The following is a 23,248-nucleotide window of genomic DNA, read 5'->3' as shown; positions in this document are numbered from 1 at the left end:
GGTGTACAAGGGTGTACAAAGCTGTCATCAAGGCAAATAAATGGTGGCTAATTTAAAGAATCTCAAATACAGTATAACATATTTTTTTAATTGTTTAACACTTTTTTGCTTACTACATGATTCCATATGTGTTATTTCATAGTTGTGATGTCTTCACTATTATTGAACAATGTAGAAAATTGTAAAAAATAAAGAAATAACCCAGAATGAGTAGGTGTGTCCAAACTTTAGACTGGTACTGTGTGTATGTATGTATGTATGTATGTATGTATGTATATATATATATATATATATATATATATATACAATTTGTTTTGTGTTATTTTGGCATTAATATGTGTCACACATCAGTTTGCAAACCATGTAAAAAAATATATATATAGGGAGACACGTATACCGTAGCTAAGAAAGTAATACTAAGTGTATGTTGTGTAGTAAGCTGTTAGCAGCCCATGTGCCTCACCCTGATAATTTGTTCATTTTTCCCCTAATAATTTCCCCTACAGTTCTGACTTGGTGGTGCACATATAGTCTATAGCCTGTTTTAGTGAAATGTAATCATTGAATATTGAATGAGCTTTCATTGTCTGCTTATATTCCCCCTTTATTTATCCTATGGTTCTGACTTGGTGCATAGGGTGAACACTGTAAGATCGGCCCATGTTCTGAATTCTGTCGCTGTACATTTCAAAAGTGCTGAACAAATAGTTATTTTTACCAGGTCTGTCCTAGCTTGCTCATTAATGTCTTAATCGAAATTACAGATTGCCTCTTATCTGCTTGTTGCCCCCTTATGCCATAGTTTGTACATCTCAATTGTCAGTAGTAACCACAGCTTAAGCAATCAGCCATATCAGCTATGTTTTTTTGAAAGGCAGTAAATGAGGCTGAAGGAACTGTTTTGCTGGCAGACAAGGCTCCGCTGATAGCCAGGTGTAGCAGTGGTAAGTTGGTGGGACTGCTGGTGGGACAGCTTTATGTACACCCTAACAGTTTGTGGGCACCGTTTGTCACCGTTATAGTGCAATTCATGTATTGCTTAGTGTTGTGTTGTGGCTTTGCTGGCATGCATTCCACATTTTTTGGGGGAGGGGTTTTCCCCACAAAGATTTACATGCTAAAATCGCCACTGAACCTGTTATATTATGGGATTATAATTTGGTATCCCCTCACATTGTTGATATTGAATGATGTTTGCTGCCTTCCCCTTGACATTCCCCTAAACAAGCCCTACTTGGGGCAACCTGCCCATATTCTGCATTACCGCAGAGCTTGGCACACCACCAGCATTGAGTAATTCAGCCCATTATCCAAATTGAGGTGTGTGGAGGCTGAGTCTTGGCGATGCAGAACCTGCCTGCGGGGCCCAAAAAAATGCAGCTGCCTAGAGGAAATGTTAAGCGCCCAAAATGTGTCAGTACATTTGGTGCCAGACTCTACAGTACATATTTTGGGAGTAACCTGAAAATGCTGATCTATTGGTTGGCGCCAACCAGGCTTTTATTGATGTATTCTGGGAAGATTCATATTAATAGCTCCAACTCATTGGTCCATTGTTGAGATGCAGAATAACGTTTGGAGCGGGAGGGAGGAGAATAGCTTTTGGAGAGAGAGGGAGGTTTGGAAGGGAAGGAGTAAGAAGTATACTGAAAAAAATAAATGATGCACTGTCAAGTTTCACTTCCAATTTATTAGAATATATTTTTTTACTATTAATAGTTTATATTAGGTATAACACATCAATTTGTTTACAGTTACTGTGCACCAAGGCTAACTTTTTCAAGATCAAAGATCATACTTTTATGAGCAACTACAAGTTTGTTTTTAGTTTCCAGTGTTGAATTTGAGCCCACATCCTCTGCTTGAGGCAATAGGGTTGTCTCTAGGAGTGTTGTTTTTGGATGGCCCACATTAGCAAGGCTGGACAATAAGTAATGGAAGAACACATTGACTGTGGTACAGTACTTCTGTTGACCTCACAGGGGTTCAAATCAATAGGAACATTCTGTTTTCTTTTTCCTCCAGACTTATTACACATCTTCCAATGAAATTAGGTGTTTACCAAGTGCCCACTTAAAGCTAGTTCAGTGGAACAGATGAGAAGTCACTTTTTCCTTGTCTTTTCATACATCTTAGGACTGAACAGCGAAGTGACTGCTGCTGCTCTCAGGGCGGTGTGGGTTTTTGAGGGAAAGACAAACAATAGGAACATTATTGCCCTCTTTAGGGAGGCTAAGCACAGATACATGTTTACAAAGAGGGCCTAGCGGTACAGAGACGGAGACAGCATGTGGATTGCCTGTCTGTAATTACCCCTGCATGGGCACTCCTCCCTCTCCTTATCTGCCCGGACAGAGGATTGTATACAATATCTGTAGCCATGCTCAGAAAACATTTAATCGCCCCTGCAAAAGCAAACTACTATAAGCCCAGAGGCAGGCTAGCATGCGAGAGGGTATTTGTAGAGATGGCTGTCTTGCTGTGGGCTGGCTGGGGCCTGGGCAGCATGGTGGGGCTGTGGAGTTCGGAGGTGTTGCTGGGCTGGATGTACTGAGGATGCCATTCAGCAGGTAATGCCACAGCATTTAATAGTTTTCAAGTTGTATGCCATCAAAACAACCCTCGCCAACAAAGTGTCACACAGCGAATGACTGTTTCCCATTATTATATATACAAATAGACGGCTATGGAGCTTGATTGTCACATTGCGGTTTTTTATATTACCTTATATGCGGCTGTATATGATGAAAGGTACACATCAAGTTAACTGTATGCATCACATAGTTATTTACAGTATGTACTATCTACAGCATAACCACAGGAACCAACTAACCTAATCTACAGTGTGGAAAAGGAAAACCCAGTCCTTCTTGGCAGATCCGGAAGATCAGGATGTTGAAGGTTAAGTGATCCACCCAATGGGAAGGAGGCTGTCACTCAACCCACCCACCCCCCAACCCACCATCTGCAGAGCCCCAGCCCTCCTCAGACAGAGATTATGCTCCCCACAGTGTGATCTGAAGGGACGGGACTTTCACAGCAGGCTGAATCCAGACCCCGACTGCCCAGAACACAACAGGAGGGGGACTATTTGCACATTGTTGCAACACTGTATATAGACATATGACATTTGAAATGTCTTTATTCTTTTGGAACTTTTGTGAGTGTAGTGTTTACTGTTCAGTTTTTATTGTTTATTTCACTTTTGTTTATTATCTATTTCACTTGCTTTGGCATCGTAAACATATGTTTCCCATGCCAATAAAGCCCCTTGAATGTAATTGAATTGAGAGCGAGATAGAGAGAGAGAGAGTGCGCAAGAGAGAGAGTCCGAGCAGCAAATTGATGGTGATTTAACATCTTGGCTGCTTGCTGTGAAGATGCTACAGTATTTTGATACTATCCCAAGTCATCTGTTCCCACGTCTTGTAGAACACATGTGGTATGCAATGTAAAACGTGTGTTTAGTGGAATGCATTTACAGTATAAAGCACTGCTAAAGCCACAGCTCCATTTTTGAGAGTTTTATTTTTGTTGTTGAGTCTGAGTGGGAGCATATGTTACTCAGTAGAGCAGATCAGAATTCTGAACATGTTGAATTCTATTCAGGATTGTTATGAGTGACCAGCAGCAAGGCTGTAAGGTCAAACCATTTATACAGACTTCCCCACAACCAATATCTACACACAACCATTAAAATCATCTGGAATGTACGTACCAGAGAGATGTACTTACCTAGTCCAAAGCCTCAGGTTAAAGCGTTGACCTAAATTACACCAGAACATTTCCATGGATTCTGTGAATCTTTGCATGGCAGTATGCTAACTTTGGCTTTCTTCTCTCCATAGCAGATGGAGCCCAGCCTGAGCTCTTCATTTTCCACCAGTCGTGCGCCCTGAAGAAGGACGAAGGGCCCTGCAAGGCATTAAAGGAGCGTTTCTACTTCGACATAGACACGGGCCGCTGTGAGGCCTTCGAGTTCGGCGGCTGCAGAGGCAACGCCAACAATTTTGAGACCTTGGAGGCGTGTGAGGAAATGTGCCTGGTGTCTGGTGAGTTTTTGAAACCTTTCTCTGATTTCTCTGCAGGTCAAATGTAAAAATGGGCCTCTGTTGATGTGTGAAAAATTATTCATTTTTGTACCAAGTATCATTCTGTATATTCAGAAAGACTTGTGTTATTTTATTTAGACAGATGAAGCAAGCACACATGTTCTTCAGGAAATGTACAGTATCTTTTGTAGATTTTATTTCCTTTACTAGGAATGATAAGATGTTCCCTGGTCAACCAATTCACTGATTACTATGTTGTTGGTTTCTGTCCTTTTCAAAACAATTATCTGCCATGTTGCCAAAATATCAAAATAGATTAGACACCGAGTACGGTTGCATGCATACAATAATGTGATTATTGTTGATAGTCAGGTTAATATAATAGTTTCATTAAAACGATTACATGCTTTGCAAGAAGAGCGATTTCCCTAATAAGCCTGTTTCCATGGACTCATCTGAGATCAGATGGCACGCTGATAAATGCAGAAAATCAGCAATCAAAATAAAAGTTCTACCATGTTGTTTTTGCGAAAACTATTTTATTGTATTTCTAAGATGCATAGTAAAAAAAAATCCAAACACACTTCACTCACACATAAGAGGTCCTGGCACATGCACAGATCAAATACACCCCTGGAGTAATTCAAACAATCCTCAGAAAACCAGGTGTTTTAATCGGCTTATGCTTACTTGGATTTTGACCTGAGGCCGATTTTAAGATAAGCAGAGTAAAGTGTTTACGTGACTAATGCCAGACTCGGCCTTCTGCCATAATCAGTTTAATATCATACTCGGCCTTCTGCCATAATCAGTTTAATATCATACTCGGCCTTCTGCCATAATCAGTTTAATATCATCCTCGGCCTTCTGCCATAATCAGTTTAATATCATACTCGGCCTTCTGCCATAATCAGTTTAATATCATACTCGGCCTTCTGCCATAATCAGTTTAATATCATACTCGGCCTTCTGCCATAATCAGTTTAATGCCAGACTCGGCCTTCTGCCATAATCAGTTTAATATCATACTCGGCCTTCTGCCATAATCAGTTTAATATCATACTCGGCCTTCTGCCATAATCAGTTTAATATCATACTCGGCCTTCTGCCATAATCAGTTTAATATCATACTCGGCCTTCTGCCATAATCAGTTTAATATCATACTCGGCCTTCTGCCATAATCAGTTTAATATCATACTCGGCCTTCTGCCATAATCAGTTTAATATCATACTCGGCCTTCTGCCATAATCAGTTTAATATCATACTCGGCCTTCTGCCATAATCAGTTTAATATCATACTCGGCCTTCTGCCATAATCAGTTTAATATCATACTCGGCCTTCTGCCATAATCAGTTTAATATCATACTCGGCCTTCTGCCATAATCAGTTTAATATCATACTCGGCCTTCTGCCATAATCAGTTTAATATCATACTCGGCCTTCTGCCATAATCAGTTTAATATCATACTCGGCCTTCTGCCATAATCAGTTTAATATCATACTCGGCCTTCTGCCATAATCAGTTTAATATGGAATTAGTATTGTGCATGTAAACTTACTCACTGTTTTTGAGCCAGTAAACACGATGACATCATCGACGTAGTTGGTTTGGCAGGTTTTATAGTAGAACAGCAGGGAGTTTCCAGTGTTCTATCATACGTTCAAGTCAGCAGTATACTTTTGGCGCTTAATGGTTTTGTGTGGAATGCTGTCGTTAGACTGTCAGACCAAACTCTCACTCCCAAACACATTCCCAGTGCCGTTCTGAGAAAGTTTGCATGTTTCTCTGTCAAACTATCAGCCAAATCTATTGTCAAGCCTGGGACAATGGCGCTGTTGGCTGATTGGCTATGTGAAAAAGACTGACATCCAGGCTCATTCTCGTTGTAGAGACTATTGGGCTGATAATAATATTATGTGGTACGTGTGAAATGATTGGGCTGATAATAATATTATGTGGTACGTGTGAAACGATTGGGATGATAATAATAATATGTGAACTAGAAACACAAGCATTTCGCTACGCTCGCATTAACATCTGCTAACCATGTGTATGTGACCAAAAACATTTGATTTGATTTTGCATTTTGAGTGTTACCTAAACCGTGGGTGTTATTTAAGTTTTTTATTTTTTTTATTTATTTCACCTTTATTTAACCAGGTAGGCTAGTTGAGAACAAGTTTTCATTTGCAACTGCGACCTGGACAAGATAAAGCATAGCAGTGTGAACAGACAACACAGAGTTACACATGGAGTAAATAATTAACAAGTCAATAACACAGTAGAAAAAAAAGGGGAGTCTATATACATTGTGTGCAAAAGGCATGAGGAGGTAGGCGAATAATTACAATTTTGCAGATTAACACTGGAGTGATAAATGATCAGATGGTCATGTACAGGTAGAGATATTGGTGTGCAAAAGAGCAGAAAATAAAATAAATAAAAACAGTATGGGGATGAGGTAGGTAAAAATGGGTGGGCTATTTACCAATAGACTATGTACAGCTGCAGCGATCGGTTAGCTGCTCAGATAGCAGATGTTTGAAGTTGGTGAGGGAGATAAAAGTCTCCAACTTCAGCGATTTTTGCAATTTGTTCCAGTCACAGGCAGCAGAGAACTGGAACGAAAGGCGGCCAAATGAGGTGTTGGCTTTAGGGATGATCAGTGAGATACACCTGCTGGAGCGCGTGTTACGGGTGGGTGTTGCCATCGTGACCAGTGAACTGAGATAAGGCGGAGAAAATGCTACGTTTTGTTCATCACGTTTGGCTAAGAAAAAACCCTGAAAATTCAGTCATTACAATGCCGAACTTTTTCCAAATTAACTCCATAATATCGACAGAAACATGGCAAATGTTGTTTAGAATCAATCCTCAAGGTGTTTTCACATATCTATTCGATGATAAATCATTTGTGGCAGTTGGGTTTCTCCTCGGAAGCAAACAGAAAAATACACGCAGCTAGAGATTACGCAATAATTGCGACGGAGGACACCAAGCGACCACCTGGTATATGTAGTGTAAAATGGTAAATCTTCCAATGATATGCCTACAAATACGTCACAATGCTGTCGACACTATGGGGAAACGACAGAAAGTCTAAGCTCATTCGTGACCCATACACAGGCATATAAGGACTCGATGAAACACAGCGCCTTCAAAATCTGGGGCACTTCCTGTTTGAAATTTCATCTTGGTTTCGCCTGTAGCATCAGTTCTGTGGCACTCACAGATAATATCTTTGCAGATTTGGAAACGTCAGAGTGTTTTCTTTCCAAAGCGGTCAATTATATGCATAGTCAAGCATCTTTTCGTGACAAAATATCTTGTTTAAAACGGGAACGTTTTTTTATCCAAAAATTAAAAGAGCGCCCCCTATATCAAATAAGTTAATGCCTATAGAAGGGGAGCAACAAGATGGAGTCATGGTCAGATTTGCCAAAAGGAGGGCGGGGGAGGGCCTTGTATTCATCGCTGAAGTTTGAGTAGCAATGTTTGAGCATGTTACTCGTTTGTGTACAGAAATCGATATGCTGATAGAATTTAGTTAGCCTTGTTCTCAAATTAGCTTTGTTAAAATCCCCAGATAAAATAAATGCATCCTCAGGATATATGGTTACCAGTTTGCATAAAGTCCAGTGAAGTTCCTTGACGGCCGTCTTGGTATCCGCTTGCGGGGGGATACACACGGCTGTGATGATAACCGAGGAGAGTTCTCTTGGGAGATAATACGGTCGGCATTTGATTGTGAGGAATTCTAGTCAGGCAAACAAAATGACGAGTTCCTGTATGTTGTTACAATTACACTATGAATCAAATCATAAAACATACACCCCCGTCCTTCTTCTTACTGGAGATTATTGTTATTGTTATTATGTTTATTCCAGCGCGATGCACTGAAAATCCCGTTGGCTGTATGGACTCAGACAGCATGTCTCCAGCTAGCCATGTTTCCGTAAAACAGAGTATGTTACAATCCCGGATATCTCTTTGGAAAGCAACTCTTGGCCAGATTTCATCAACGTTGTTATCTAGGGACTGGACATTAGCGAGTAATATACTCGGGAGTGGTGGGTTGTGTGCTCGCCTCCGAAGCCCCAATAGAAGACCACTCCGGCACCCTCTCTTCCTGTGGCGTTGTTTTGTGTCGGCCTCTGGAATCTGTTTAAATGCCCTGGGAGGTGCAGATAAAGGATCTGCTTTGGGAAAGTTTTATTCCTGGTCGTAGTGCTGGTTGTGCTGGTAAGTTGACGTCTCTCTGATATCCAATAATTCTTCCCGGTTGCATGTAATAACACTTAAGGTTTTCTGGGCTAACAACATAATAAATAATACAGAAAAAAACGAAATACTGCACAGTTTCCTAAGGGCTAGAACTGAAGCTGGTATCTCTATCAGCGCCATCTTGCCATCCTGTTCCACTGAAATGAAGTAGTCACAATTATGTCAAGAGACAACGTCACAATGTGTTTCTATTGCTACCAAACCTCACGTGAGAAGAAGAAAAATAACAAGCTAAGAAAAGGAAGTCTATGTAGGAGTCAACAGTCAAGGACACATGAAACACCTCAGATATTGTCATGTTGTCACAATGTTACATTTATTTTACTCTCTCAATACCTGCATGTACTGAATGGAAATAATATGAAGACTGATGTCATAATGGCTTCTTCGCAGAAATTCTCAAGGAACATATTTCTCTCTCAAAGTCTTAAAAGGAAAATGTTAAACTAATAGGAACACCATTTCAGTAATGACAATTCATTTACCTTTTACCTAATCAATCTGTCTGCTCTCCACCAATTTCTGTAAATTCAGACAATGGATAATGATGATGATAATGATGATGATAATGGATTTATACAACACTTCTCCAGGTGTTCATTGCGTTTTATGGGTAAAACTCACTTCATTAAGTAGGCTCAAGGCCTTAGTCATAAAGTCACACACTGTTCCAAGCTTGTGGCAAGGCATTGTTGTCATCTTAAACTGCCAAAGAGGACAAAGAATAATGGAATTACTTTGCGAAGCCCACGGCTCATTTTGTTGGCTGCGAGCTCCGTGGCTACAGAGGACCATATCTCATTACCCCTACTGTGTCAGGGCATTATATGTCACAGAGGTCCCTGTCCTCCTTCCACTCTAGTGCCCCCACCTTTAACACCCTATCACACAAACAGGCTGAACAATGAGCGTTTAGAATAATGGGGGAGCCCTGTGTAGATCACAGCTGTAGTGCAGAGCTCACATTATTTCACTTGCGCCTGGAAATTCCAACGTACACTTACTCAGCTCTACCAGTTCAGGCCCCTAATCACTATAGACGTGTTGTGTGGGAAGCTCGTCAAAACATAGACTGTCAACTATAAACGACCCGTAACCATTTTTACATTGCCAACACTACAACACAGTATAATGTCACACCATCAGAGATACAGGACTAGTCTCAGGTAACACCTCCAACACTACAACACAGTATAATGTCACACCATCAGAGATACAGGACTAGTCTCAGGTAACACCTCCAACACTACAACACAGTATTATGTCATACCATCAGAGATACAGGACTAGTCTCAGGTAACACCTCCAACACTACAACACAGTATAATGTCACACCATCAGAGATACAGGACTAGTCTCAGGTAACACCTCCAACACTACAACACAGTATTATGTCATACCATCAGAGATACAGTCTCAGAGAGTCCTCTTCAGACAAGGGGACATCCTTAGTCAATGTGAGTATGGGAGTGTCAACGCGTCAGATGGTGTCAGTGTCAAGGCTTAACCCTGTTTTATTTCTAGCTTGTAAAACTCTTAATTCCTCTTTTAAAGGATAACCTCTCTATCAGTCAGTCCTGATGAAGCTGAGGCCTTGTTGTGGGATACATTAGAGTATGAATGGCTCCATCTAGTGGCCATTCGTTTTTAATGCTTCTGTAACAGAATACAATGGTACAATTGGAATAGTATTGAAATGCCTCCCTCCCTCCCTCATGGATCTGTCATGACTGGATTGTCGTAAGCAAGATTTCCACCGCATTGCTTTCATCATCTATGTCATGCCAGATCAATAGTTACTTCAAGGATAGGAGGAGGGAAGGATGTATTGTCCTTTGTGACTCAAGTCAGTAGACCTTGACGTTTGACTCCGTTCCATTAATTACATTCCAGACAGTACAATGAGCCCGTCGTCCTCCAGCTCCTCCCACCAGCTTCCTCTGATTTTATATATATATATATATATATATGTGTGTATATATATATATATATATATATATATATATATATATATATATGTGTGTAATGTATATATATATACAGTGCCTTGCGAAAGTATTCGGCCCCCTTGAACTTTGCGACCTTTTGCCACATTTCAGGCTTCAAACATAAAGATATAAAACTGTATTTTTTTGTGAAGAATCAACAACATGTGGGACACAATCATGAAGTGGAACGACAGTTATTGGATATTTCAAACTTTTTTTACAAATCAAAAACTGAAAAATTGGGCGTGCAATCGGGGACAGACGATTTTTAAGTGGCCTACCACTTCGCGGCTGAGCCTTTGTTGCTCCTAGATGTTTCCACTTCACAATAACAGAGCTTACAAATTGACATGGGCAGCTCTAGCAGGGCAGATTAACTGACTTGTTCTAAGACGGTGCCACATTGAAAGTCACTGAGCTCTTCAGTAAGGCCATTCTACTGACAATGTTTGTCTATGAAGATTGCACGGCTGTGTGCTCGATTTTATACACCTGTCAGCAATGGGTGTATCCAAATCCACTAATAATTCCACATACTTATATATATATATATATATATATATATATATATATATATATATATATATATATATATATATATATATACAGTGGGGCAAAAAAGTATTTACTCAACCACCAATTGTGCAAGTTCTCCCACTTAAAAAGATGAGAGAGGCCTGTAATTTTCATCATAGGTACACTTCAACTATGACAGACAAAATGAGAAAAAAAATCCAGAAAATCACATTGTAGGATTTTTAATGAATTTATTTGCAAATTATGGTGGAAAATGGTGGAAAATAAGTATTTGGTCACCTACAAACATGCAAGATTTCTGGCTCTCACGGACCTGTAACTTCTTCTTTGAGAGGTTCCTCTGTCCTCCACTCGTTACCTGTATTGATAGCACCTGTTTGAACTTGTTATCAGTATAAAAGACATCTGTCCACAACCTCAAACAGTCACATTCCAAACTCCACTATGGCCAAGACCAAAGAGCTGTCAAAGGACACCAGAAACAAAATTGTAGACCTGCACCAGGCTGGGAAGACTGAATCTGCAATAGGTAAGCAGCTTGGTTTGAAGAAATCAACTGTGGGAGCAATTATTAGGAAATGGAAGACATACAAGACCACTGATAATCTCCCTCGATCTGGGGCTCCACGCAAGATCTCACCCCGTGGGGTCAAAATGATCACAAGGTGAGCAAAAATCCCAGAACCACACGGTTCTAGTGAATGACCTGCAGAGAGCTGGGACCAAAGTAACAAAGCCTACCATCAGTAACACACTATGCCGCCAGGGACTCAAATCCTGCGGTGCCAGACGTGTCCCCCTGCTTAAGCCAGTACATGTCCAGGCCCATCTGAAGTTTGCTAGAGAGCATTTGGATGATCCAGAAGAAGATTGGGAGAATGTCATATGGTCAGATGAAACCAAAATATAACTTTTTGGTAAAAACTCAACTCGTTGTGTTTGGAGGACAAAGAATGCTGAGTTGCATCCAAAGAACACCATACCTACTGTGAAGTATGGGGGTGGAAACATTATGCTTTGGGGCTGTTTTTCTGCAAAGGGACCAGGACGACTGATCCGTGTAAAGGAAAGAATGAATGGGGCCATGTATCGTGATATTTTGAGTGAAAACCTCCTTCCATCAGCAAGGGCATTGAAGATGAAACGTGGCTGGGTCTTTCAGCATGACAATGATCCCAAACACACCGCCCGGGCAACGAAGGAGTGGCTTCGTAAGAAGCATTTCAAGGTCCTGGAGTGGCCTAGCAAGTCTCCAGATCTCAACCCCATAGAAAATCTTTGGAGGGAGTTGAAAGTCTGTGTTGCCCAGCAACAGCCCCAAAACATAATTGCTCTAGAGGAGATCTGCATGGAGGAATGGGCCAAAATACCAGCAACAGTGTGTGAAAACCTTGTGAAGACTTACAGAAAACGTTTGACCTCTGTCATTGCCAACAAAGGGTATATAACAAAGTGTTGAGATAAGCTTTTGTTATTGATCAAATTCTTATTTTCCACCATAATTTGCAAATAAATTTATTAAAAATCCTACAATGTTATTTTCTGGATTTTCTTTTCTCATTTTGTCTGTCATAGTTGAAGTGTACCTATGATGAAAATTACAGGCCTCTCTCATATTTTTAAGTGGGAGAACTTACACAATTGGTGGCTGACTAAATACTTTTTTGCCCCACTGTATATATGAGTATTAGAACAGGGCCGTAGTGTATTGGACAACTCCTTTCACCTGGAAAATTCCAGTATGTCAAGTTGGACAGCAGCCATAACCTTGAGAGACAGAGGGACATATTATTCTGATTGGTCACCAGTAATTCACCACCATAACACTGATAGCTTTTTCCAACTTAGATGCCTTTCAGTTGAATCACTGGTTTGAATTATTCAACGGGCTGGGTCACACAAACACAAAGGAAAAAAGTCTCTGCTTTCAGGTAGTGTTGCTGTTAAAGTCAAGTCATTCTCTCTGACATGCTTTAACACAGTCTGGTAAAAGTAGTGTTTAGAAATGAAAAAGGACTTGATATTTGGTGACAAAGGGATAAATAGTAGGATACAATATATAATTATTCACAACATATTTGAGGATGACAGTTATTAGTTTGTCTCAGTCTCTTCTAGAACTCAGAGAGGCTGAGGTATTAGTACAGCTTTAATTACAGCACCTATATATTCATGACCTCTTCATTTTTGGGATGTCTCGCCCGATAATGGACAGCCACTTGACGGAAATATTTATATTACTTCGAGAGGAGAAAAAAAAGCAATATCATAGCCATGAAGTGTCAGGATTTGAAGTTACTTTTATCTACTGGGGCTTGGCACTGGTCAAGTCATGTGTCCTATAGATGGGGCGACATCAAATCAATCACCCCCTAGATGACGTCTACACCAGTCTCAACGTCAGTGAAGAGGCGAGTTCCTCTGTCCCGTGTCTGTATTCTTTTGCCCATCTTAATCTTTTATTTTTATTGGCAGGTCTGAGATATAGCTTTTTCTTTGCAACTCTGTCTAGAAGGCCAGCATCTTCACTGTTGACGTTGAGACTGGTGTTTTGCGGGTACTATTTAATGAAGCTGCCAGTCGAGGACTTGTCATGTGTCCTATAGATGGGGCGACATCAAATCAATCACCCCCTAGATGACGTCTACACCAGTCTCAACGTCAGTGAAGAGGCGAGTTCCTCTGTCCCGTGTCTGTATTCTTTTGCCCATCTTAATCTTTTATTTTTATTGGCAGGTCTGAGATATAGCTTTTTCTTTGCAACTCTGCCTAGAAGGCCAGCATCTTCACTGTTGATGTTGAGACTGGTGTTTTGCGGGTACTATTTAATGAAGCTGCCAGTCGAGGACTTGTGAGGTGTCTGTTCTCAAACTCCCTATCCATTCATAACTAACTGTGTCAGCAGCCGACCTTCTATCTTCCTCCATGCCTGAGTGTGTGTTCTCTCTCTTTCCACCTCCTCCCCCTCTCATCATATTTTCTGTCAGTGTCTCTAGCTCTCCAGAGTGTTAGTGCCACCTCTTTCTCTATTATTCACAGTTTGCCTGGAAGTCAATTTACTGGTCCAAGGGTAGATTGCAGTGTAGTGTAGATTGTATTTGACTTAGGGGAACAGGAAGCCTATCTCCCATACTGTACTTTTTTCAACATTTCCTGTTGTCATCTCTTCAAATGACTCAGTAGCTGGTACTCATTTCTCCTCTTTTCAGTATCTCAATAATGTTATCTCTCTCTCTCTGCCTTCTCTCTGTCCCTCCATCTGTCTCTAGTTGACAAGAGTCCCTGTCACATGGAGGAGGCTCAATAATGTTCTCCCCTTTTCATTATCTCAATAATGTTATCTCTCTCTCTCTTCCCTCTTTCTCCATCTGTTTCTAGTTGACAAGAGTCCCTGTCACCTGGAGGAGGCTCCTGGGCCATGTCGAGGTCTGGTAACTCGCTACTTATTTGACAACCAGAGCCAGGAGTGCAAGCACTTCTACTATGGAGGCTGCTTCGGCAATGCCAACAACTTCAAGAGTATGAAAGAGTGCCAGGCTAGATGCCAGAACCCAGGTAGTCCAAAAGAGACCAACCAACCATAGGCCTTTTCTTACTAGCACTGACTTTGCTGGAAGCTACTTTATTGAGGAAAAATGTACATTCTATGACTTTCTATAGCTAGCTTGTCTCACCTAGCTATCTTAAGATGAACACATTAATTCCTAAGTCACTCTGGATAAGAGAGTCTGCTTAATGACTAACATGTAAATGTGCTAGGGGTGTATACAGTATTACTTCTCTGATGCCTTAATAGTTTGCTGTGTGTTCTAAGATAGTTCTACCTCTTTGAAAGCCCAAACGTTTTTGCTGCAGTGGATGTTGTGAATATTGCACTACTTGAAAATGATCTTTTTTGTTGTTGTTTTTATGAGCATATTCAATTATTTTAGACATAGGCCTGATTTTGAATTTGTTTACATTCATTGACTGCATTTTGTCCCCCAAAAATTACCAATATATTTTTCTACAGTGACCTAACAATGTAAGAAAAAAAATGGATGATAACTCCAAAATAATTACATTGTCATTGTGTATCAGAATCCTTAATCCATCTTCCTTGGGCTCAAAATAATTGTTATCTTCATCTAAACTGAGTCCATAAGGGTAACAACTTCTCTATGCTGTATGTTAATATTATAATGCTACTTCCTTGGTAAACAGGTTTTAACAACAGAGTAGTACACTGCTTGTATTATAGTACATTTCTATTAAATGCAGTAACATATTATGAAATTAAACTCTAACCATGCTTTGGTTTCATTGCAGAAAACCCCACTGTGGCCCTTAAATTGGATGTGGCCCCTAAATTGGAGGTCACCGTCCCAGAACCCCATAGCCAGCCTAGTGTGCAGTCTCTCAAAGTAACTGGTAAGACAACAATGTTTATGTATTTTGAGTTCATGTTTGTATCATCTTTATTTATTCAACAAACCCTGTACCCCTGTGGATCTGTCAATGCTGGGAACACTACTGTATTGCTCCAGTCTCTTGGCAGCCCCTCGTGGTGGTGTGATGTCACTCCCTTTAAGTTAACTACAGTATCACAACTACTAATACTGTGAGGCGCTTTGCACATGGGCAGTAGAACTATCACAAACACCAGGCCACAGGAAGCACAGGAATTCAGGAAAGCAGTCGTTTGTCATGTGTACTACGGCAACTACAATAGCTAGTTAAGAGAGAGACAGTCATTTTACATGCACCATCTCAGAAATAGTTTAGCTGCTGGTAAACAACCTACAATGTATAAAGGCAGCATAGTGCCCACAATATCTCCTCCCTTCTCCTCCTTCCATGTGACATTGATTCACTGCTATTAAAATGGGAGTGTACAAGGTATGGGGAGAGAGTTAGTTAGTGCTCAGAAACACCCGTGTCTGGTACAGAGGTCACATCACAGTACATTGGGGATCAGGGAGTCTTTGGCCATCACTCAGTCACGGACAAGTAGTTGTGATTCATGCTACAGAATTCCACCCATGTCAGTGAATCCAGTGCAGGAGAGTCTCTGTACACGTGGTTGTCATTCCAGTCAAGTGATATAGGAGATCTTCAGCACTCCCTCAACCAAAGGCTGACATATAGTTACTTTTTATTCTCCGCAGTTTGACGCTTGAGGTGGTATTGAGGTGGTGAAAATTAAGTTTCCTTTGTTATGGTACAAGGTAATAGTAGTAGCACTAGGTTCTACTAGTCACTTTAACAGTAGACTTCCATGAACTTCACATCAGGCTTTTAGAGAAGTATGTTCTATCAGAACTAAACTGCAGATGTAGCCTAGATACTTACATACTTAGAAAATGTGTCTTTGGTATGATGGAGTCATTGTTTTACACCATGACTTGTGCTATTAGCACGTCATTTCATCTTACAATTGCTTCTGTGCATTTCTTTCAGACTTCAATCCTCCGGACTTGTGTCTCAGTCCCATTGACAAGGGCACAACATGTGATGGAGAGGAGAGAACTGAGAGGAGATACGTGTACAACCCCAAGACAAAGAGATGTCAGTCGTTGCGCTACAATGGCTGCGGGGGCAACAAGAACAACTTTGTCCACAAGAGACACTGCATGAAGATGTGTATGAAGCCAGGTAAGATCCAAGTTATCTGTTATCTCCAACACCAGCCCTATAGAGCTACCTGGGGTTGCAGGCTTTTGTTCCATCCCCAGCATTAACGCACCTGATTCAAATGATCAATATCCAGACTGAAGACTATAATTAGTTGTATTATTTGAAACAGGTGTGTCCGTACTGCACTTGTTCCACCCGTATGTCTTTAATTAAAAAAAAAAATTGAAACAAATAAATTGAATTAACAGTGTTTTTGTAAATTAACAGTTAAGATATGAATTGAGTTCAATGTTCATTTTTAGACTAGTGCCCTGGAGAAGTGTTTAAACATAACTAATTTGTGCTGTTTCATTTTCAGATCACCATCACAAAGGGAGGGTCATTCGTATAAAGAAGAAGAACAGCAACATCTTGTTTCGATCTGTCTAAATTAAGGCTTCATATTATACCCTTCCTACTTCCTATTAAACCCTTCCTACTTCCTATTAAACACTTCCTACTTCCTATTAAACCCTTCCTACTTCCTATTAAACCCTTTCTACTTCCTATTAAACCCTTCCTACTTCCTATTAAACCCTTCTTACTAATATTAAACCCTTCCTATTAATGTTAAACCCTTCCTACTTCCTATTAAACCCTTCCTACTTCCTATTAAACACTTCCTACTTCCTATTAATATTAAACCCTTCCTACTTCCTATTAAACCCTTCCTACTTCCTATTAAACCCTTCCTACTTCCTATTAAACCCTTCCTACCTCCTATTAAACACGTCCTACTTCTATTAAACCCTTTCTACTTCCTATTAAACCCTTCCTACTTCCTATTAAACCCTTCTTACTAATATTAAACCCTTCCTACTAATATTAAACCCTTCCTACTTCCTATTAAACCCTTCCTACTTCCTATTAAACCCTTCCTACTTCCTATTAAACACTTCCTACTTCCTATTAATATTAAACCCTTCCTACTTCCTATTAAACCCTTCCTACTTCCTATTAAACCCTTCCTACTTCCTATTAAACCCTTCCTACCTCCTATTAAACACTTCCTACTTCCTATTAAACCCTTCCTACTTCCTATTAAACCCTTCCTACTTCCTATTAATATTAAACACTTCCTACTTCCTATTAAACCCTTCCTACTTCCTATTAATATTAAACCCTTCCTACTTCCTATTAAACCCTTCCCACTTCCTATTAAACCCTTCCTACTTCCTATTAATATTAAACCCTTCCTACTTCCTATTAAACCCTTCCTACTTCCTATTAAACCCTTCCTACTTCCTATTAAACCCTTCCTACTTCCTATTAATATTAAACCCTTCCTACTTCCTTTTAAACCCTTCCTACTTCCTATTAAACCCTTCCTACTTCCTATTAAACCCTTCCTACTTCCTATTAATATTAAACCCTTCCTACTTCCTTTTAAACCCTTCCTACATACACTACTTTTGAATGAGTCTTTATTTATATCATTCTTATTTGACTTTGGTATGTCCTTGTAGTCTTGCAGCAATTGTATCAAAGGCTTGTTTTGGCCTATTGTGTGATGTTGTATTGCTCATTGTAACCTTTTAACACTTTGTAAGAAGATGTTTTTAGTAATATCACAATTGTATACATTTTTTTTACTGTCACATACCAAATACCAGTCTATAATTGTATTTTTCTTTCTTCCTGAGGACACCAGACAAGTTGTTTTATTGACAAATGATGAACATTCATTATCCCAAAAGCACTGTACATGTAATATCATTCAATAAAGTACATTATCTGTATCAAATACTGTACATTATCTCTATAAATTACTGTACATGATCTACATCAATTACTGTACATGATCTATATCAAGTACTGTACATTATCTATATCAATTACTGTGCATTATCTATATAAATTACTGTACATTATCTATATCAAATACTGTACATTATCTATATCAATTACTGTACATTATCTATATCAAGTACTGTACATTATCTATATCAAGTACTGTACATTATCTATATCAATTACTGTACATGATCTATATCAAGTACTGTACATTATCTATATCAATTACTGTACATTATCTATATCAAGTACTGTACATTATCTATATCAATTACTGTACATTATCTATATCAATTACTGTACATGATCTATATCAAGTACTGTACATTATCTATATCAATTACTGTGCATTATCTATATCAATTACTGTACATTATCTATATCAATTACTGTACATGATCTCTATCAATTACTGTACATTATCTATATCAAGTATTGTACATTATCTATATCAAGTGCTGTACATTATCTATATCAAGTACTGTACATTATCTATATCAATCACTGTACATTATCTATATCAATTACTGTACATTAGCTATATCAAGTACTGTACATTATCTATATCAAGTACTGTACATTATCTATATCAAGTACTGTACATTATCTATATCAAGTACTGTACATTATCTATATCAATTACTGTGCATTATCTATATCAAGTACTGTACATTATCTATATCAATTACTGTACATTATCTATATCAATTACTGTGCATTATCTATATCAATCAATGTACATTATCTATATCAATTACTGTACATTATCTATATCAAGTACTGTACATTATCTATATCAAGTACTGTACATTATCTATATCAAGTACTGTACATTTATCTATTTCAAGTACTGTACATTATCTATATCAATTACTGTACATTAGCTATATCAATTACTGTACATTATCTGTTTATTTTACCCCTTCATGTGAGTAATGTCTTTTTCCATGGTATTTTTTTTTACCCAGGTGAAAACAACATATCAGCAACCCATTGGAGACTACATTTAATTCGGCATAGTCATCAACATTGCAATTTTGTGCATATGTTAATTCTGTTCCAAGTCCCCTTTCACATTGAAGTACAGCAGGCTATTGGAATTGACTCCACTGATAAGTGCATCACTGAGACACAGGGGGGCAGTGTTGTATTATCGTGATAGTTCTAACGTTTCCATAATGGCCTTCACTTGAATGATATATGACTGCAAATTGACAAATGACCTATTCGTTTGTTGGGAATTTCTCTGCAATCATAGTCTACATTCATATTTTTTTTATAATGTAATGACCTCTATAGATTATAAATGAGACTATGTCCAAAACAGTTCTCGAGATGTGACACTATTCTTCCACGAGAAATACCGTTTGGTGGAAAACGCTGGTGCTGCTCCAGGATCTCCCATTAGTGTTCAACTGGGTTGAGATCTGGTGACTGAGACGGCCATGACATATGGTTTACATCTTTTTCATGCTCATCAAACCATTCAGTGAAAACTCATGCTCTGTGGATGGGGGCATTGTCATACTATGAGGGCATATTCATGGTAGCCAAAAGTATGGCCTGCCCAGTATTTTTTTTTACACATGACCCTAAGCATGATGGATGTTAATTGCTTAATTAACTCAGAAACCACACATGTGTGGAAGCACCCGCTTTCACCATACTTTGTATCCCTCATTTACTCAAGTGTTTAAATGATTTGGACAGTTCAAATCAAACTTTATTTGTCACATGTTTCGAATACAAGTGTGGACTTTACCGTGAAATGCTTACTTACAAGCCCTTAACCAACAGTGCAGTTCAAGAAAGAGTTAAGAATATATTGACCAAATAAACTAAAGTAAAAAATAGTTACCTGTATGTCAGTCAGTTTACCTACTTATGATAAATAAACCAAGTATAATAATGAGATGAACACAGGTTTGTTAAGCGTAGACAGAGCGAGCTTCTTCCATATGCGAAGACATCGAATTGCAGGAATGTTCCTGTCATTTAGAACCATAACGAATGTTTACAGCCAATGCATTGGATCAAACTCTGCAGACAGAAACCCAAACAAAAGAGCGAGGGGTACCTTGAATAAATAACACACGTGCACAATGATTACCACACGGGAGGAGACCCATAATCATCTGCGCAATCCACAAAACACACAGCACAGGTACTCACACGAACAACGGACAATGTAACAATAATGGACCCCACCATGGTGAACGAAGGGCACATACATACAAATACAATCAGGGGGAATAGGGGACACGTGTGTGCAATGAAAGTTCCAGAGGGATCTGTGACAAATACACAAGGTACAATTTGTTAACCCCATTTGCTGGCATGATGGGGTTAACAACATTTCGTGAAAGACTTGGTCCGGCTCTGACTACATGTGTGGGTAAGGATGTGCGTATACATATGCGCGAGCCACTGCGCCCCCCCCCCATGATGATTTCAGACGTTTTGTGTGCCCCACCCCTGACAAAGTTTCCCATCCCTGGTCTATATCATCTGCGTGATGGGTTGGTGGGTTCTCCTGAAGAGCTGTAGGCTAATTCGTGATGTAACAGGAAGTAGACTAATGCGAATGCCTCCCACAATCTGACAGCGGCTCCAGTCCGACACTTTATTCATTGAGTGTTGATACCCTTTAGGTTTGGTTCACTACCATTGCTGCGGAGGTTGCATTTGTGGGGAAAAAAAGCTGTCGCTGGAGTGTTTGGTCGGTTAATGTGACTTTCTAAATCGCGGTAGCATTGGATTGTGAACTAATCGCATCAGGTAAGAACCATTCGAATAGTGTATTAATAATGGGAATATTTACATATCTGGTTTAGGATTACTATTTTATTTGTCCACTTATGCATCGATTCCAGTATCGATGGATAAGTAATTTGCTTTTCCTTTTCTAAAATCAATAGCCTATACATATCCAATTCAAGCCCATGAAAATCTGAAAGAGTCTGCTGCATTTCTGTCTGGTAAATTTAGACCTAAAACGTGCTTTTTAAGCTACCTGGATAGATTTCAGTCTACTGTCGACAGGGATAACAATAGCCTATTTCTTGTAGTCTTCCAAAAACAATTGCGCACCGCAGATAGGTTAGTCATTTGCACTATTTTGCATAATTCCATAGGGAAATTATATATATATATATATATATATATATATATATATATATATATATATATATATATAGGACAGCTATATATATATATATATATATAGCCTCGTTATTAACACATCATACACTATTTGTACACATGTACAAACAATGTACTATTTAACCATGTATATATATATATATATATATATATAGTACATGGTTTGTACATGTGTACAAATAGTGTATGATGACTCCCGTCATCATCATACAATCATTGATCATAGCCAATTAATACTTCATCCTTAATTTAGGTTCGTTTTTTGACAGATTTGTTTGATCTATGACAAGGGTTTTCATTTGAAAGGGTTTCAAATGATTGGAATATTAAACAATTGCAAGGTAGCCTATAAGTACGTTTGCCCTCCAACATGCTACATAACATGTTTATAGGGAAGACAACACCTGCAATAATACATTAGTATTAACTCTCAGACCCCATTCAAGATGCGTTTTTACAACCTTATTATACCCTTTCCAAACTTTAGGCTACAGTGGAACCTAAGTGTTAGGATACCCACATTTACATTTTTAGGGTAAAATGTGGTGGGTAGGTAACCTATAAATCATAAATTAGCATGATGACCATGTTAATGCAAAACGAAAAGGATTTCCTGGGCATTCTACAAGTTTATATGTCATATTGCTGTTTGATAATGAGTTGACTGGAGAGTCTAGAGAATGATAATTATTGTATCTTGTAATATCATGAACTGTCTTCAGATACGTTTGAAAGCGTAACTATATCAATAAAAACATTGATAAAAAAAAACGTGAAAGAATAAGCACTGTGCCTTTTTACATTGCGCGGCACATCCAGATGACCTGATTGCTACTGACAGCATTGTAGTGTAAATGTGCCCGCTCTCCTCAGTCATGTGGTATACCCCAACACTGGTGTTTGGCACCAGTGCAATCTCAAGTTGTTGTTGAATCATCTGCATGGTTATGTAAGCAACAGATTGGACATGATGAAATGTTTTTGGGGCAGCTAGAGGGAAGAACGTGATGAATATGATGAGGATGCTCACATTTGGCAGATCTCGCTTATGATACGATGAGGAAGGCAGAGATATTTCTCCATCAAGGAGAGGATAGAGTACACATGAACGAGTTCAAGTTCATCAGGACCGTTGAGACTTTTTAATACCTTTCCAGATGCATTTGGCTGACACCATATTTGTCCTCTGCCTCTTTAACCCATCCATAGATTGCACCCTTTTATCTCACATTCTCAAGTACAATTACTTATTAAACATCCACAATAACCCACCGCCATGAAAAAAAATATGACATGAAACAAAAATATTATTGCTTCGCTCAACATTTATGAAATCTTTTATGATTTGTATGTGTTCCATTTGAAAGCTGAGGAAAAGATGCCGCTTCACTGTGTGGCCTGGAGATATAAGACAGCCAGAGAGTGTTTTCCGGACTGACTGAATACCCCATGAGAAGCAGGCGTGTCTGATAAGTCTACAAGGATTTTCACTCAAAATGCTCAATGGCCAAGTGTTCACAGTAAATATATTAGCTCATATAGTGAAAGGAACCCAAGTACATTTTTGTGTGGGGAGTCTTTGTGTTGAACTGTAAAACATTGGATTTGGATTCCTCCCCCGAGCAGTCCTGTGGAGTGGGTATTGAAGGCTGACTCCAAATGGGATATTAAATGTTAAAGGTACCTCCGTGACTTGGTGATATTGCCTCGAGAAGCTCAGTCATCTACACGGCACAGAGTATGCCTAGGCTGAGGCGTCCAGAAGAGTCAAC

At 39.2% G+C, this 23,248-nt stretch overlaps 2 protein-coding genes across 5 annotated transcripts in view; both read left to right on the top strand.

Annotated features, from left to right (window-relative positions):
• Nucleotides 1–18,259, top strand: part of LOC110520593 (tissue factor pathway inhibitor) — a 46,878-nt gene extending 28,619 nt beyond the window's left edge. The window contains exons 2-6 of one of the 2 annotated variants that reach the window (XM_036975222.1): nt 3,852–4,052; nt 14,244–14,420; nt 15,174–15,275; nt 16,305–16,499; nt 16,840–18,259. In XM_036975222.1, the coding sequence (XP_036831117.1) occupies nt 3,852–4,052; nt 14,244–14,420; nt 15,174–15,275; nt 16,305–16,499; nt 16,840–16,910 (746 nt within the window). In that variant the 3' untranslated portion in view covers nt 16,911–18,259. Of the gene's footprint in view, nt 1–3,848; nt 4,053–14,243; nt 14,421–15,173; nt 15,276–16,304; nt 16,500–16,839 lie in introns of both variants that reach the window. The other variant, XM_021597988.2, reaches the window with a different exon arrangement.
• A 2,506-nt stretch (nt 18,260–20,765) lies between these two features.
• Nucleotides 20,766–23,248, top strand: part of LOC110520594 (calcitonin gene-related peptide type 1 receptor) — a 44,512-nt gene continuing 42,029 nt past the window's right edge. For 2 of the 3 annotated variants that reach the window (XM_036975221.1, XM_036975220.1), the window contains exon 1: nt 20,830–21,092. The gene's annotated coding sequence lies outside the window, so the exon portion shown is untranslated. Of the gene's footprint in view, nt 21,093–23,248 lie in introns of all 3 variants that reach the window. The other variant, XM_036975219.1, reaches the window with a different exon arrangement.

Source organism: Oncorhynchus mykiss, chromosome 3 (assembly GCF_013265735.2).
Source record: "Oncorhynchus mykiss isolate Arlee chromosome 3, USDA_OmykA_1.1, whole genome shotgun sequence".
NCBI classification, from domain to species: domain Eukaryota; kingdom Metazoa; phylum Chordata; class Actinopteri; order Salmoniformes; family Salmonidae; genus Oncorhynchus; species Oncorhynchus mykiss.
This window is presented reverse-complemented; position numbering and strand designations above follow the sequence as displayed.